This window comes from Erigeron canadensis, chromosome 7 (assembly GCF_010389155.1).
Source record: "Erigeron canadensis isolate Cc75 chromosome 7, C_canadensis_v1, whole genome shotgun sequence".
Classification (NCBI taxonomy): domain Eukaryota; kingdom Viridiplantae; phylum Streptophyta; class Magnoliopsida; order Asterales; family Asteraceae; genus Erigeron; species Erigeron canadensis.
In genome coordinates, this window is record NC_057767.1 from 24,201,365 (window position 1) to 24,217,726 (window position 16,362).

The 16,362-nt window shown below is 33.0% G+C and overlaps 3 protein-coding genes across 3 annotated transcripts; 2 read left to right on the forward strand and 1 right to left on the reverse strand.

The window, feature by feature from the left end:
* The first annotated feature begins 242 nt into the window (after nt 1-242).
* Nucleotides 243-6,173, forward strand: LOC122608442 (ubiquitin carboxyl-terminal hydrolase 17-like). The gene is made up of 12 exons (XM_043781551.1): nt 243-765; nt 1,763-1,983; nt 2,068-2,762; nt 2,846-2,934; nt 3,101-3,186; nt 3,280-3,442; nt 3,527-3,647; nt 3,780-3,937; nt 4,379-4,463; nt 4,543-4,755; nt 4,890-4,951; nt 5,464-6,173. Exons 1-12 carry the CDS (start codon nt 332-334, stop codon nt 5,993-5,995), a joined length of 2,859 nt encoding a protein of 952 aa, XP_043637486.1. The 5' UTR covers nt 243-331; the 3' UTR covers nt 5,996-6,173.
* A 400-nt stretch (nt 6,174-6,573) lies between these two features.
* On the reverse strand, nt 6,574-7,602 carry LOC122609137 (transcription factor bHLH30-like). Its single transcript, XM_043782195.1, has 2 exons — nt 7,369-7,602; nt 6,574-7,014 (listed from the first exon to the last, which is right to left on the reverse strand). Exons 1-2 carry the CDS (start codon nt 7,600-7,602, stop codon nt 6,574-6,576), a joined length of 675 nt encoding a protein of 224 aa, XP_043638130.1.
* A 700-nt stretch (nt 7,603-8,302) lies between these two features.
* LOC122609139 (kinase-interacting protein 1-like) lies at nt 8,303-11,802 on the forward strand. Its single transcript, XM_043782196.1, has 2 exons — nt 8,303-8,419; nt 8,606-11,802. The coding sequence occupies exons 1-2, from the start codon at nt 8,326-8,328 to the stop codon at nt 11,800-11,802; spliced, it is 3,291 nt and encodes a 1,096-aa protein (XP_043638131.1). The 5' UTR covers nt 8,303-8,325.
* Nucleotides 11,803-16,362: the final 4,560 nt, after the last annotated feature.

The window sequence follows — 16,362 nt, forward strand, 5'->3', positions numbered from 1 at the left end:
CATGCCCTAAAACTCCATCTTGCAAAATCCCCCACCTATACATACAAACCCCTGTATCTATATATTCGATCTCTCCCTTAACTCTCTTTCTATACACACACACACATATATATATAATATAATATAATTCTTTATTTTTATTATTATATAATATTTAATATATATGTTTCTTACAAACTGTCACCGAAAACAACAATATTGTCGGAAAACCAAAACAAAAAAAAAAAAACGAGTATAGTAAAGTTTGGAGAGAGATCTAAAGTTTATACAACATTGTTATGAAATTAAAGTTTAATAATAATAATCATAATTTTTTTCATTATTATAATCAATGCTGTTTGTTCAAAGGGTTTTAGGGTTTCCATTTATAGTGGTGGTGGTTGTGGGTGTTTTTGTGTTGATTATATGGCGGAGATGGCGGCAGGCGGTGGTTAGAAGTGAAGAAGTTAGAAGGCTTTTAGTGAATGCTTCTGAAGAAGCTTTTAGAGTTGAGTTGTTTAAGGCTAGAGAAAGTGGTTTTTCTTTTGGTGAAGAAACTCGAGCTGAGGAGCCGGTGCAGGTGCGTACTGCTGCACCGGCTCCTTCGGTTTATGGGTTGGGTTTTGGGGCAACTGAACCGGCCCCGGTTTATGAACCGGTTTATGGGTCTGGACAGTTTGGGCCGGGGCCGGGGTATGGTTCAGGGGTGAAATTGGCGTATAAGTGTGTTGTTTGCCTTAGTTCGACGACTACGAGATGTTCTAAGTGTAAAGCTGTGAGATACTGGTAAGGTTTTTGAGTAATTTGGGTTTCGTTTTTGGTATAGTTAACTAAACAAGTAAACGGGTTGAGTTTAGGTTCGATTTTTGGCATAGTTAACTACGAGTTGGGTTTGGGTTCAACTTTTGGTGTGGTTAATCAAAAAGGTTGGGTTTTGGTTCAACATTTGATGATTTTAAATAAACCGGTCGGATGGTTGTTGGATTTTGAAAATTTCACCTGATGGGGTTTTGTTCGGGTTTGGGTTAAGATATATAAACGAACCAACCCGAGACACGTCATGTTAACCTGTACATTACAAAATCGACACCCCTAAGTTGAGTATTTGTTTTTCTTTTTTCGTATGCAGAATTTGGAATTTATTTAACCTTTGATTTTAGTTTTGGTTGGTTGTTTTTTTGGTTGAAAAGATGTAAGGAACATGTAGTAGAGAAATTTTAACTTGGTAAAGTTATAGTACTTTAGCATTGCTTAAAGAAGGTAATTTGTGGTTAAAATTTTGATTTAGAGGTGATAAGGTGATCGGTGTGGTCGCCATCTTGCCAAATTTTGGCATTGTAAATACCAATCAAATCGAGCCACATCAAAAAGTAGGGTTGATTGCCAACTTAACAAAACTTGTAAGTCAAACCATTAATGCATGAGTCAAACAAAAACGCACACCCTAAATGCTTGCCAATTCTCTCTCTCTCTCCATTGGCATCCCCACACTGAAATCTTATGATAATGCCGTATGCCGCAAGATGCTAATCCATAGGGGGTAGTGTTAACCCGTGTGAAAGTTTGGTACTGCTCAAATATGCCGCCAATACCTATCACCCTAAATGTGTAAGCTTTGAGAACAATGTAGTTAAAGAATGTACTTTCTAAATCCTTTTGCGTTGGAATAATGTAGTGAAAGAATGGCTTGGTTTTTGTAGTTTGAAATTGTACAACTGTTGTATGTAAAGCAAAAATCTTAGTAAATAATTTTTAACGGCTGTTTAATATTTTGAATTTCCAGCTCTGGTAAATGTCAAATTATTCATTGGAGACAAGGTCACAAAGATGAGTGTCGTCCTTATGTTGCTGCGAATTCCGTCAACAATGTAGAAGCTGGCTTTTATCGGCACAGCGATGGCTTTGATACTGAAGTTAAGCAAAATGCTTCACTAGCAGGGACAGTCCCAGAAAATGGCTATCTCAAGGATGACGTTGGAGCTGAATACGTTGTTCATCAGCAGGGTATGAATTTGACATCTGAATGGAATTCCTTCTCATCCTACGAGAGACGTTCTGTTTTTTCTAACCCCATCAATTTTTCTGCAGGTGCTGCCTTTGAGAACTTTGAGACAGTGAAATCAGCAGACGAGCCTCTGACAAACGCTTCTGGTTTTTCATACGGGAGTATTCGTAACAGGAAATCTAGTGTCAGTGAGCATGTTGGTTGCCCACCAGGCAGTTTTGGCAAGATTCCAAATGGTTACATGGCTAACCATGGAACAAAAGGTGTTAATAACAGCTGTGTCATTGAAGGATTAAGTGCTGCCAATGTCGTTGATGGATCTGGTCTAACTGGTGTGGCGTGTAAGACATCTGTTGATATTGCAGATTCGTCAAACAACCTGGTCAACAATGTTCCCATGTCACGGGGGCCTTCAACATCTACATTTGAAACATTAAATCACAGTGATAGGGCTGCCGTCGCTGATTTGCCAACAATCAAGGTTGCGGAATCAAAAACGTCGCTATCTAGTGCTACAGCTCATCATGATTCCACTGCTGCAGAAGGCAACAAGAGCATGACTCCTCTAATGACATCCGTTATCAGTAAGAAGACATCTCATGGTACAAAGTCTGTGAAGGTCGTTGATAACCACCAAATGCTCGCTACTTCGTCTCAGCTCTCAGACAATTCTCGAAGTGAATCAAAGTCATCAAAATCAAAAGTTGTTGACTCTAAGTTGTCCCGTGAGGGGTCTATAGAAGGAGGGAGTGAGGCAGCTCAAAGATACAGTTTCAAGGCATGGCTTTGAAACCTATGTTTCTTTATCATAATTGTGCAGTTTATCACTGTATCGTGATAGTTTTTATATGATTTTGACAGGGTCTCTTCCCGTATGAGATGTTTGTGAAGCTCTACAACTCGAAACAGGTTGAATTGCAGCCTTGTGGACTCAATAATTGTGGAAACAGGTTAAGCTTGTCATTGTTTGTGTTGTATTTGTTTAGTTTATGTTATAGATTTGCAGTAGTTGCCATACTACCATAATATTAATATTTGGAACTGGCATTTTGTCAGTTTTCACAATTAGTTTATTATCTTATTTGTTTTTATATTGACTTCCGACATATTCTGCAGCTGTTATGCTAATGCGGTGCTACAGTGCTTGATATACACTCCACCTCTGACTGCTTATCTTTTCGAAGGGCTTCATTCCAAAACATGTATATATGACCATGCATTTAAAATCATACCTGTTTTGACTTCTGCTTCACTAAACTATTATTTACAAATTATCTATTTGTCATCTTTTTTAGGTGATAAGAAAGGATGGTGCTTTACATGTGAGCTGGAAGGCCTGGTTATGAAGGCAAAGAATGGGTACTCTCCATCGTCTCCTGTTCGTATCATTAACCATATTGAAAACACCGGAAGCAATATTGGACGTGGGAAAGAAGAAGATGCACATGAATTTCTAAGGTGAACATGCTACAAACAGTTGTGGAAGCATTTATGCTTTTCATCATGTTCCTGCTTTAACCTTTTTTGTTATGTGATTTTAAGGTATGTTATTGACGCTTTGCAAGCAGTTTGCATCTGGGAATCTGGATTAGATGCCTTGAACTCTTTACAAGAAGAAACAACTCTCATTGGACTTACCTTTGGGGGTTATCTACGGTCAAAGGTAACCTCATGATTTTATGAAGTTGTTTTGAATGTTCTGAATAATAACTAGAATTCATGTATTTTATTTAGTTTATTGTCAGAGTTGAGGACCACACTCTACATGTATAACCGTGATGGTTATTATTTACAGATAATTTGCATTAAGTGCGGGCTCAAATCGGAGCAGCATGAGAGGATGATGGATCTGGCTGTTGAGATACAAGGCGATATTGGAACATTGGAAGAGGCTTTGGATAAATTTACATCTACTGAGCTTCTGGATGGTGAAAATAAGTACAAGTGTAGCAGGTTAGTTATGGATTTTTGTTTAATGTCTTTGTGTTATTACTGTATGGCCGATATTGTTGTTTTCTACCTGGTTTAAATTTCCATGAGCTTAGTAGTTCACTATTCAGTTTCATCCTTGTTGTTTCCTGTTTTTTTTGGCTTTGTTGTATGGTGATTTTCTATGGGGATTATCTTCCATTAGGACCAAATATTCTATTACATGAGGTAAGGATGGACTGGTTGGCTAAGGGGTGATAACAGGCCGGGTGATCTGCGAAACATCTTTCTCTTAATCCATATTCAGTAAACACGCTTTAGGATCTCGTTTATAAATTTTACATCAAAGTTTTAACTAAGCGACCCATTTATAAGTAAAACGGGTCGAAATTGCCACACCTCTAATTGTAGTATGCATAAAATTAATTTTTTGGATACTTAATTTTGCTGCTACGTTGGCTCCAGGTGCAAATCATATGAGAAAGCTAAAAAGAAGTTGACGCTACTGGAGGCTCCTAATGTGCTTACTATAGCATTGAAACGTTTTCAGGTAAATTTTCTGATTATAAGATAATTCTGTAGTCTTGGTTTCATATAGACTCTTTTTTTATACTTGCATTGTTTTACAGTCTGGTAACTTTGGAAAGCTCAACAAATCAATTCACTTCCCAGAGATTTTAGACATGGCTCCATATGTTAGTGGCACGAGTGACAAGTCCCCGATTTACAGACTATATGGAGTGGTGGTTCATGTTGACACAATGAATGATACATATTCTGGTCATTATGTTTGCTATGTAAAAAATCTTCAGAATCGATGGTTCAAGTTTGATGACTCCATGGTGCGTTTTCAGTCTTTCATTTCCATTTTTTTCAATTACAGAACATGTATAAACTCGTAGGACCATAATAAGAGTGTAGGCTTGCAAGTTGGAGTTGCATTTTGAAAATCTTATGCTTTTAATCCACAATGTAGGTAGAAGAGGTGGAGCTTCAACATGTGTTGACAAAAGGAGCATATATGCTTCTTTATGCAAGGTAATATTGATTATGTTCTGATACTTTTACATTTTTTTTTTTAATTATTATTTTGTATTCTTTGCATTTTGTTCTTTTAAAGTAGGGTTGAAATGGTGTAATATGTCATTACAATTTGGGATTGAAATGGGGGAAATTTGTTGTCAAGGCTTGAAATGGGTTGGGTTTATCGTGGAACACATTTGTTCCTTGTGTAAATAAAAACTAGCCGGGAATAGCACATTAATGTTATGTTTAAATCGGTTAAAATGATTTAGGAGTTTGTATGCATTAAAATTTTACATAGGATTATTTTTCACTTGTTTGACCATTTATTTTTAATTCATATATTATATGTACCTTTTGAGGTTAAAATTGCTCTGAATTGTCCCACTTTCAAGTACAAATGTTGAATTTGCCACCTCTACCAGAGTTTTTACTTGTTTGTTTTATGGTACTTCCATATATTTTTATGCTAATACTAATCCTGCATTCATTATCTAACACCCCCTTTATACCGACATAATCATCAGGTGTTCTCCACGTGCCCCACGATCAATACGCAGCTCCTTAACCCACCACAACGACCCAAGAAAACATAAGACACCGCCATCGTTTGTACCAAAATCTCACTCCACCGAGTCTTGGGATGCTTGTATTTATCACTCACAGGTCATCAACCGTTATTTGGAGGAGGAATATTCCTCGAGTGACAATTCTGGATTCTTCTCCGAGTCTTGTTCTTGCAGCACAGACGCTACTCGCAGAAACTCCGCCACCATCGAAGATCATGATTACTGGAAAAACACCAACATGAATTCATCCGATTCTGACAGCTCATCATCCTCTTCCTTCCCCTCGCCATCAAGGCTTTCTCAGTTGTACACTTTGAGGACATTAGGTAAGAATGATTGTAAGAAAAATAAGGCATGTAGAAACTTAGACCGTAGTTGTAATTGCTGTAGGGTAACTAACTTGAGTAGTTTAGGAGGACCGGATATAAACCAGATCGTGAAGCCAGATGTAACCTTTAGAAAATCAACAATTCGAGGAAAATCGGACTAAAAAAATGAAGAAAAAACCTTCTTTTAGAAGAGGTTTTTGAGTAAAAAATAGGGGGAGAGAATAAGGGTTGGGGGCAGGTGTATTTTGTATGTACGTAGTTTCGGAAAGGTATTAACAAGCCTTCACCATTTTGTGATTCCCTTCCCCTTCTGATTAATATATACAAGTATTTCATTTATTCCTTTGATCAAGTTTCTTGCTTTCTATAGTTCTGAAACCTTGATTAGTTTTATGTGCCATGTCGCATGGCACAACTTGGCCTTTTGAGTTCGCATGTAGAAGTTATGCGATATGCACTATTTGATGCGGTTTTTTTTTTTCTGCATTTGTTGCTTCTTGGAATCTAGGGAAACCTTCATTAGTTTTATGTATTGTATCACATGACATGGAAATGCTATGCGAACGATCTTCACGTCTGCAAGTCTAATTGTTGGTTCGCTGCGTCACATATTGAATGGTGTCGGAAGGGTTGGTTAATAAGCCGAATGAATTCGGTCAGATAAACCTGCTAAAACATTATTTAGTATGCTACATCTTTGAAGTAACCAATTGAGAAAGTAAAAATCTAATGATTACGATTAAGTAAATATGTGATCTGTTAATTTAGTCTTGACCATGATCCGATTCTCCATAACTGCCTTCAATGTTCTTTTTAACATCCCCACATATTCCTCTCCTCTGCCGCTACATTCACGCCATTCCACATTTACCTCTACTTTTGTCCGCCCGCCCACAGTTGCCATTTCAGCCTTGACTGCCTTTCCATGGACTGAACGAATCGCCTCAGTCAACTCTTGGTTAAGTTCTGGCCTGTCCTCGCAACATATAGTTGCTTGGATGGCTATCTTATCACCACTATCATAGAAATTTATGCTCACCTCGTCCTTCTCGTTAGGTATGAAAGTACTTTTATCAGAACACCTTTCTTTGTCGTCATGCAAGAGAGCTACATTGGCAACCATGCTTTTAAGCTCTTTTAGATGACGCACTGTCTCTGTTAGCACAGAAGCCTTATCATTCTGCGACATACATCAATATACATGTCAACTACAATTTGGTGGCTTGAATTGTTGTTAACTTGTCTTGCATATAGACCAATGTTCTTTCCAAATAATGCAATGGATCACAAAATATGCTCAACCTAAGAAGGTAATAAAATTAAGATACACTAAAAATAAAAAACAAGACCCGATATTACGATATATATATATACACTGTTTAGTTAGGGTTATATGCAATTCTTCCGGAACTGGGATTCTCTAAAGCAGAAGTTTTCATAATGTTCTAAAGTTTGTTAAAACATGGATTATCTAAAATAAAATCCTATATTATCTATCTCGTGTTTCATATAAACATATATACATATCCTTTACCTTGAGTAGTCGAGGGAAGAATTTCCGGAGAGAATCATAGTGACCATTGATTCGTTTTCTACGCTTACGCTCAGAGAGGGCGTGCTTCTTTGATGCTAGCTTGGTCATTACATTTAGTTTTGTGGCTTCAATCGAGCTACTGATTTTGTTCTTCGCAACTTCGTTACTTTCTTGACTTATTATTCGGCTACAATGAGTGTCGCGGCTTGTATCGTGGCCATGAAATGAAACCATGATGTTTTAGTCTATGGTGTAGTAAGTAAAAAAGTTGGAGAGAAATACTTAAGCATGTTGATGAGAAGTAATTAAAAAAATCTCCAGGAAATATTTTTCATAATTTTTGTAATAAAAGTTAGTTATATTGTATTAAATTCGAAATATAAAGGAACATAAATAGGGATGAGAATGGCGATACTTACAATTTTTAATTTAACAAGGAAGTAAATGTCAGGAATATATGATTGTTTTGAATATATTGGCATACAATAAGTCAATAACCAATTAAAACTTGTGATAGAAAATGAGAGATCAAAGTTAGTTGATTTTATTAATGTAAGGAACAATATTGTGATCCATCCATTCCAAACTAACAAACACTTTTACCAAACATTTTCTACAGCATTGTTAGTTTTTAGAAAAAAAAACTAACTGATTGTTTATTGTTTTATGCAAAATACTTCAACCAAATTAGCATTATAATTTAGCCATTCAAGAAACCTGTTGAATAGAAACGATCATTTAACCAAAGGGCAAACCAGTTTCAACCTTACAAAACATAAACAAAATATTTTGCTAGCATTGCATCTTATATGATCATACATACTCATATTTCTCTTTCACAAAATCTTTAGGGATAGCGATATGATCAAGACACATGAACGTACACAAATAGGTGTTCAACCTTAGGAGACGATATAATTGTGTGCATATGGAAGCATAGTTAGAAATAAAAAAAAAATGTTATCAAGAGCAGCAAGAAATGCATATTCCTGGTGGTGGGCTAGCCACATCAGGACCAAACAATCAAAATGGCTAGACCAAAATCTACAAGGTACATTCTATATTAGGTTTCTTGCTTTCTACAACATCATTTCACAAGATTTTTGTTACCTTTCATATATAGATCAGAAAAATTCCTTTCCTAAGATATGTGACAAGTATAAAATCCATATTGATTCGATATATAGAATTTACGACGAGTAATCAAATTTGTTGTTTTGTTTATTTTGACTTGCAGATATGGAGGAAAAGGTAGAATACATACTTAAAATTATCACAGAAGATGGAGACTCATTTAGAACTAGGGCAGAACAATACTACCGAAAAAGGCCAGAGCTTGTAAATTTTGTGGAAGATACTTTTAGGGGATATCGGTCTTTAGCAGAACGATATGATCATTTGTCAAGGGATCTACAAAGTGCTAATCGAACCATTGCCTCTGTCTTTCCCGAAAAGGTACAAATGTCATTTGATGAGGATGACTATGAAGATTTCACATCGAATTTGGATGAAGATGAGATGAAAATCCCTACAAATTCCAATGTGCCATTACCATTACCTATGCCACCAAAACGAAACCACAATCCAAAAATGGAGAATGTAGTTCAAGCAATGATCAAGCAAAAGTCGAAAATGCCAACAAAAATGATGTCTAAAAGAGGACTCATCAAGATAGGCGTTGATGAAAAAACTTCTAGGCCGGTTTCCAAAAGTTCTGGATTGAGTAAAGATGAAGCACTTGAAGAGATTAATAAGCTTCAAAAGGATATATTGGGATTTCAAACAGAAAAAGAGTTTGTAAAAAGTTCATATGAAAACACATTATCCAAGTATTGGGAAATCGAAAACAGTATCAATGAAATGCATGTTAAGATTAGTGATTTGCAGCATGAGTTTGGAGCGGGTGCAATGATTGAGGATAAAGATGCACAAACTCTGATGTCATCTTCGGCATTAAAGATGTGTAAGGAAACATTGATCAAGATGAAAAATAATCATAAACGTTTCCGAAAAGAGGCAATTGTGCAACACAAAAAGGCTGATGAGATTAGGAAAACGTATGAAGCTTTGATAGCTTCTAATAAAAGTAAATCAGATTTTGAGGAAACAATGGAACATGTTAAAGATAAAAAGGCAAAGATTGAAAAGAAAGATATGAATGCTCAAATGGAGTCAACTGAAAGTCAAACCATGAACCAAAAAGAAGATGAAGATATAAAAGACAGAGAATCAAGGATTAAAGAAGGGATTTTAGGAAAAGATGAGCCAATCACTATATCTAAAGTTGCTGAGAAAATTGAACAACTTGTTGATAAAATAATCAATTTGGAAACTGATGTGATATCTCAAGCTGCATTGATAATGAGGTTGAAATTTGAGAATGATGAACTTCTTGAGCAACTTCAAAGCCTAGAGAATGAAAAGATGAGAGTTGAGGATTCGAGTGACATGAGCATAAATTTTAAAAGGCTAGAAGAAAGATTAGAAATAGTTCAAATCCTTGATCACAAAGTTAAAGGACAAAATTCGAACTTGGAAGCAAGTTTCGATGAGGTTAGCACTAGCCTTGATAGTTTGTCTAACGACGTTTTAATTGCAAAACCAGATGAAAATATTCAAGAAGATGTTACATTTCATGATGGGAAGGAAGGAAAATCAGAGTTTTCTAACGTAGAAAATGAGAATGGTTTTGGATCTTACAAGATTCACCATTCTGAAGAAAAAGCCGTTGAAGAAAACAAAATAAAAGATAACGATGAACCAGAGGATTTTGTGGATCAATCTACAAAAAACGATGAAGTGAACGTTGTTGAATCACGAGATATCAACATAGAAGGGGGACATCATCAAGAATTTTTTGAAACAACAATCAACAATTATAAAGATGTTGATTTCATATCTGAACACGGCGAACCAAATTGGAAATTACTTTTGTCACTCGAAATTGAGGATAGAGAGGAAATGTTACTTAAAGAGTACACATCTACGCTCAAAATCTACAAAGAAGTAAAAAGAAAGCTCAATGAAACTGAAAAGAGGAATCGTGCAAACTCATTTAGATCTGCGGTGCAAATGAAGATGTTAAAAAAATCGAATGAATCAAAAGATTCGGAAATTAGATCTTTATATGAAAAGTTAAAGCTATTGGAAAGAAAGATGGAAAAAAGTATCAACTTTGAAGTAAAGAAAGCTTCAAATTTGGTTAATATTGAAGAAACAGAAGGAAGAACAACACTTTATGAAATAAAAGAAAACAACAAAGACTTTGAGGAAGCTACTAATTTGATTGATGAAACAACACAAGGAGAAGACGAACTTGATGATATAGAGTATGAATTAAGAAAAGCATCGGACGCGATTGATGAAGGAACACATAGGATAAAAGAACTTATTGAAAATGCACACTCTGAACTAAAAAAAGCTCAAGGTTTGGTTGAAGGAGGAACACAAAAAAGAAAAGATCAACTTGGTGAAACGACGACAAATGAACCAACGAAATCTCCAAATATGGTTGATGAAACTACAGATTTTGAATTAGAGAAAGATCAGAAAAACATTGACAAAGAAACACAAAGAATCGAAGGATCAGCTGATATCGCTACAGATTTTGAACACAAGAAATCCATAGATTTAGTTGATGAAGAGACACAAAGAAGAAGAAAACTTGGAGACAGAATCGGCGAGGCACATGAAGTTTTAGACATTGAGGATGAAATACGTACCGAAATTGATGATTTAAGGAAAGAAAACTTAGAGTTATGGTTAAGGTTTAGTACCTCATATCACCAAATAAACAGGTTTCAAGATTCATACAATGATTTACTACAAGAGATAAAAGATGTGAAAGAAAAGAAGCACAAACATGATCATAAGCATCATCAACACCAACATTCTCATTATGTTTCCTCAGATGTTAGACCATTATATCGACAATTACGTGATATGCATACAGAAGTAATTCTATGGTTGGAAAAAAGTGGAATTCTAGAGGATGATTTACAACACAGGTTAACATCATTTTCCGATATCCAGAACGAAATATCAGGCATAAGTACTAGCGAATACTCAAACGCCGAAAAGGCAATCACAACACCACTTGGTGAACATCAAGCTGCAAAGTTTCAAGGAGAGGTTTTAAACATGAAGCAAGAAAATGCTAATGTTTTAGATGAGTTAAGAGTTGCATCTGAACGGGTCAGAAAATTACAAGTAGATTTAGAGAGGACTTTGTCTGAATTGGAAGCTGAACTTGGTAAGGTCAAAAAGTCAGATTCTAGCTTAAAAGTTCCTTTTAAGTCTTTCCTTTTCGGGGCTAAGTTAAAGAGAAAGCGTAGGTCTTCATTGTTTAAATGTATGAGTCCCTCATTGCGTAGACACCGTAGTAGTGATATCAAACAACCACCATCACCACAACCCAAAGAAGATAATGTATAGCTGAGTTTTTGTGAATATATATACATTTATATCATTATATATATATATATATATATGATCTAGTATTGTACATATCAATATTGTCATATAGTCGCCCAGTATCAGTTGGAAAAACCTTCGTTTATGAAACTGAGGTTAAAGATTCGATCCTCACTCAGTTGCTTTCAATTAGGGGTGAGTACGGTTCGGTTTGATTCGGTTTTAGTCTAAAACCGTAACCGAACCTTATAATTCGGTTTTTGAAAACTAAAACCATTGGGTTTCGGTTTTTCGGTTTTAGTCGGTTTTTAACCACTTGTGGTTTGGATCAAATTGAACTTCAAAAGTTTATAAATTTATATCCTATAATTACACCTTAATTGATTTCAACAAGTTTCCAAAACAATATTAGTAACAATAACACCACAACAATGACAACAAATCCATAAAAGTAAGTTGTATAAACTTCAAACAAATTTTATATATAATTATTTATATCTTTTATGAGTTGTTTAATTATACAATTATTAAAACAAATTAATTTTGTTGTGTATTTTCACTTAAAACATATAAATGATCACCTAAAAATGCAAATATAATAACATATTTATCAAAAATTAATAATAAAATGATATAAATATAAAATAAAGTAAAAAAATATATATATTTGGTTCGGTTCGGTTTTTATGGTTCGGTTTTTCATTGGAAACCAAAACCGAACCACAACTTTCGGTTTTTAAAAAACCAAAACCAATGATTTTGGTTTTTTCGGTTCGATTTTTTTGGTTTTCGGTTCGGTTTTTGTTCATCCCTATTTTCAATATAGCCGAGGCTCTTTGAAAGCAGTCTTTGAAAAACTGTTGATTTTCTATTTTTATTTTATATAGTCATCCCTTAATTATGTTATGGATTAGCTATATAGTTTAGGTACAAATTAACTAGCTAGGAAGATACTATTAGTTACGGATTTATCCAATTTAATTACAAGATTATTCATTCTTTTGAAGTTGCAGTAAAAACATATTTGTTTTGACTTATACGAGTAATATCTAACAACATAATATAGCGAAACATGATTGATGCATCATTAATCGACAAGTTACGTTTGAGCGACGAATGTCCCTTTAAATGTATATTCAACAATCTTATTTTTTAAAATACCATTATCATTATAATAAAAAATTTTATTTAATCAATATATAAATATAGATAGCTAATATAATACAGTTTGAAAATTCTACTATATTTGAGACTCGTGTCAAATACACGGATTATATAACATTATCAATGTAAGAATTAATATACGAAATAAAAAAATACTTATACATTAAATGTAAAAAAAATACTTAAAAATGAATTGAGATATTTAAATGTGATACTCAATGCTAAATCATTTTAACGATGGATGAGTGTAGCAGAGGTCCTTTTATACAAACTCTTCAGAGAAGTAATATCTTAACTTTGATTACATAATTGACTAAGTTCTCACTGATGTGTTACAAAAAATTAATTTTATTTTCGTCAATATATAAATATAGATAGCTAATATAATACAGTTTAAAAATTCTATTATATTTATTTTTATACGAAATTACATATTTCATTGTGGTTTATATATTTGGTTTTAGAGAAAACCTAAATACGTAATATATCTACCAAATTTGTATTATGAAATAATAATTTGTTGTAGCGTCAACGACAATGTATATAAATGTATACTTATTAAAGTAATAATAATTTTAATGTAATTATTAATAGATAAACATAAAAGAAAGTTCAATTTTAATGCAAAAAGCTTAAACATAATGGTTATCATGATTATTATATCTTTGTAATTGTTTATTTTAGACTTGATATAATAATTATAAATTATTTATTTTATTTTATTGTTATTATTATTATTATTATTATTTCTTGATGTATATAATAATAATCTTTAGATTTAATTCAATGTATATGCAATGTTTTTATAAGACTACTATGTATGTATCACGACTTTTTTCAAAATTTTGAAATTAGTATTTGATATGGGTAGCTCCTAAGTCCACTACGTGGACTCCGAGGGTTAGTTTGTCCAAGGTTTTGGGTTCGAGCCATGAGGTTCTCATTTTAAAGATATTTTTAATGAGGAAAAGATTGAAGGTCCAGAATTAAATAGTTAAAGTTGCATATAAATCTTTTTCCATGTATATCACAATAGAATTATAATAATATATCTTGGCTACTAACTTATTTAATTATTGGTTATAAGTCTAACATTTAATTATTTGTTGTATATAAATCTTTTTGTCCATGTATATCTCTTACTAGTATTACTTAAAGAGACAATTTAATCAAATATTAATGATAAATTGTAAATAGATTAATTAATGATGACATAAACAACTTTAATTTTGATGAAATCAACTATTATGATTGGTATATATATATATATAATTATATATATATATATCTACCAATAAATTAAAACAGGATTGAGATGTTCTTATAACAACACATGGCGTAATCCTTGATCGACACTTATATATATATATATATATCTACCAATAAACTAAAACAGGATTGAGATGTTCTTATAACAACACATGGCGTAATCCTTGATCGACACGTGTCCTCTTAATTTATTTAATTAAATTAATTATCTTTTTTAATTGTATATTGATTCAAATTCCTTATTAAAATTAGAATTAAACTACAACTCTTGGCTTATAAATACAAAACAGATTATAACCTTATTTGATTAATCGTTTTCTCATTAATAAAATTGTCTTTTTTTCTTAACTCTTATCTACTTATATTACTTATATTAAGTTATTAACATGAAAACTTCAAAAAATTGAGTTTACAATCCGAAATTACAAAGCTATTTGTCGTCATCAACTATGCTTACAAGTTTCGATTTTGACGTGATTGTAAAATTTAAGGTAAATCCAAAACTTTAACTAAACATATATTATATTTATCATTACAGTTTATTATAATTCGTTTACTTTAGGTATAATTTATTTCATACTCAGAAATCATATATTAGGCATATTCAAATTTCTTTATAATACAATTCATATAGCTACCGTATATCGTACGGGTATTAGGACTAGTATATATATATATAAAGATAAAGATAAGAAAACCTATTTATTATAGTTATGGAACCTGTTGAATTAATTAGTATCTAGTAATTTTGTTTCTAACTTATCATTTACTTATTTATCTATTCGACGAACCAAACTAAACGTTGTTACAACTTTAACACGACAAATATCATGTTTTACCGGCATGAATTTAAATTGAGGTGATATTGTTACAAATATCAAAAGTAATATTAGATGTTGACGAATAATTTTATGATATGTTTTTCATTATTAGCTAGGCTACCTTTAAAGAGGTCAAATACATGTGATATCGTGATTAATTTCTTTTTAAATTTTATTTTCATCGTACAACAAATTAATCATACATTATATTTTATCAATACGAAATTATATTTTATCAATCCGTATTTCGTATGAGCATCTGAACTAGTTTTGTAATGTATGAATGGGAACTAGTTTCATGTATATTAGGTTTGATTTTAAATCACACAAACAAAGGCGAACCATGTTCACTAATTGTTTCAATGATAGTTAAGTTACTTCTAATTTTACCTATATTAATTTGTTAAAAATACGAATTGAAGTAAGGATAATTTAATTATTAATAGATAATTAATTCATTTGATAAAAAGTTAAAACAAAAATCTGGTAACTTAGGGGAAAAAAATAAATACAACTTTCTTGTAATTAATATCTAATAACCAAGAACCATCTATAAATAAGCTACCAAATACAAATGTTTATGCATCATACATATAACAACTTCCTATTTTATTTTATCTTATATATCTTCCTTCCTTTCCCAATTCCCATTTCGTAAGTTCAAAATGAAGGCGGGGTCTAGTATTCTTGTAGTCGCGGCCATTGTGATGCTTCTCGCGACAGTAACACCAACGACACAGGCAGTAAACTGCGACGTGAACGTGTTGTGGGGAGCATGTGGCGTGTTTTTAAGCGGAGGAGGAGCACCAACGCCGCATTGTTGTGAGATTTTGAACGAGCAACAATCATGCATTTGTGGTTACCCAGACAATCACAATTGGGCTGGACTCGTCAAGACTTGTGGCCAATGTCATGTCCCCATGCCACAATGTCCTTAGAAATAATAATATTTCTTTTTTACGTTTGCATCTATATGATGAATTATTTGTAATACGTTTTAATTTCTATGTGAAGATGAATATCATTTTTGCTTTTTAAAATCTATGTGGTTACAAAAAGAATTGGTCCTCGATCCATTTAATTTCAGTAGTATTAAATTATTAATTATCATTTGGGCTCTGATAATGCAACTTCGTTATTACATTGGGTTCCCACCAAAGTATAATATGGAGTAAATGTTTTTATCAAAGAGACAATTCAAATATTATTCAAATATTGTGTAACTAGTAAATTTCGGGCCTTGTGAGGCCTCTGGTATTGAAACGAATATCATATATCAGTGTAAGTTGAATTTTCAATCAACTAATTAATAATCATTTGTGTTGGA

What these genes read in the sequence shown, in the direction of transcription:
- LOC122608442 (XM_043781551.1), top strand. Translation starts at nt 332, where the DNA reads ATGCTGTTTGTTCAAAGGGTTTTAGGGTTTCCATTTATAGTGGTGGTG. An exon ending in GATGCACATGAATTTCTAAG is followed by an intron (nt 3,443 to 3,526) that starts GTGAACATGCTA and finishes TGTGATTTTAAG; the next exon opens with GTATGTTATTGACGCTTTGC. An exon ending in AATAAGTACAAGTGTAGCAG is followed by an intron (nt 3,938 to 4,378) that starts GTTAGTTATGGA and finishes CGTTGGCTCCAG; the next exon opens with GTGCAAATCATATGAGAAAG.
- LOC122609137 (XM_043782195.1), bottom strand. Translation starts at nt 7,602, where the DNA reads ATGGTTTCATTTCATGGCCACGATACAAGCCGCGACACTCATTGTAGC. An exon ending in TCTTCCCTCGACTACTCAAG is followed by an intron (nt 7,015 to 7,368) that starts GTAAAGGATATG and finishes TGTATGTCGCAG; the next exon opens with AATGATAAGGCTTCTGTGCT.
- LOC122609139 (XM_043782196.1), top strand. Translation starts at nt 8,326, where the DNA reads ATGTTATCAAGAGCAGCAAGAAATGCATATTCCTGGTGGTGGGCTAGC. An exon ending in GCTAGACCAAAATCTACAAG is followed by an intron (nt 8,420 to 8,605) that starts GTACATTCTATA and finishes TTTGACTTGCAG; the next exon opens with ATATGGAGGAAAAGGTAGAA.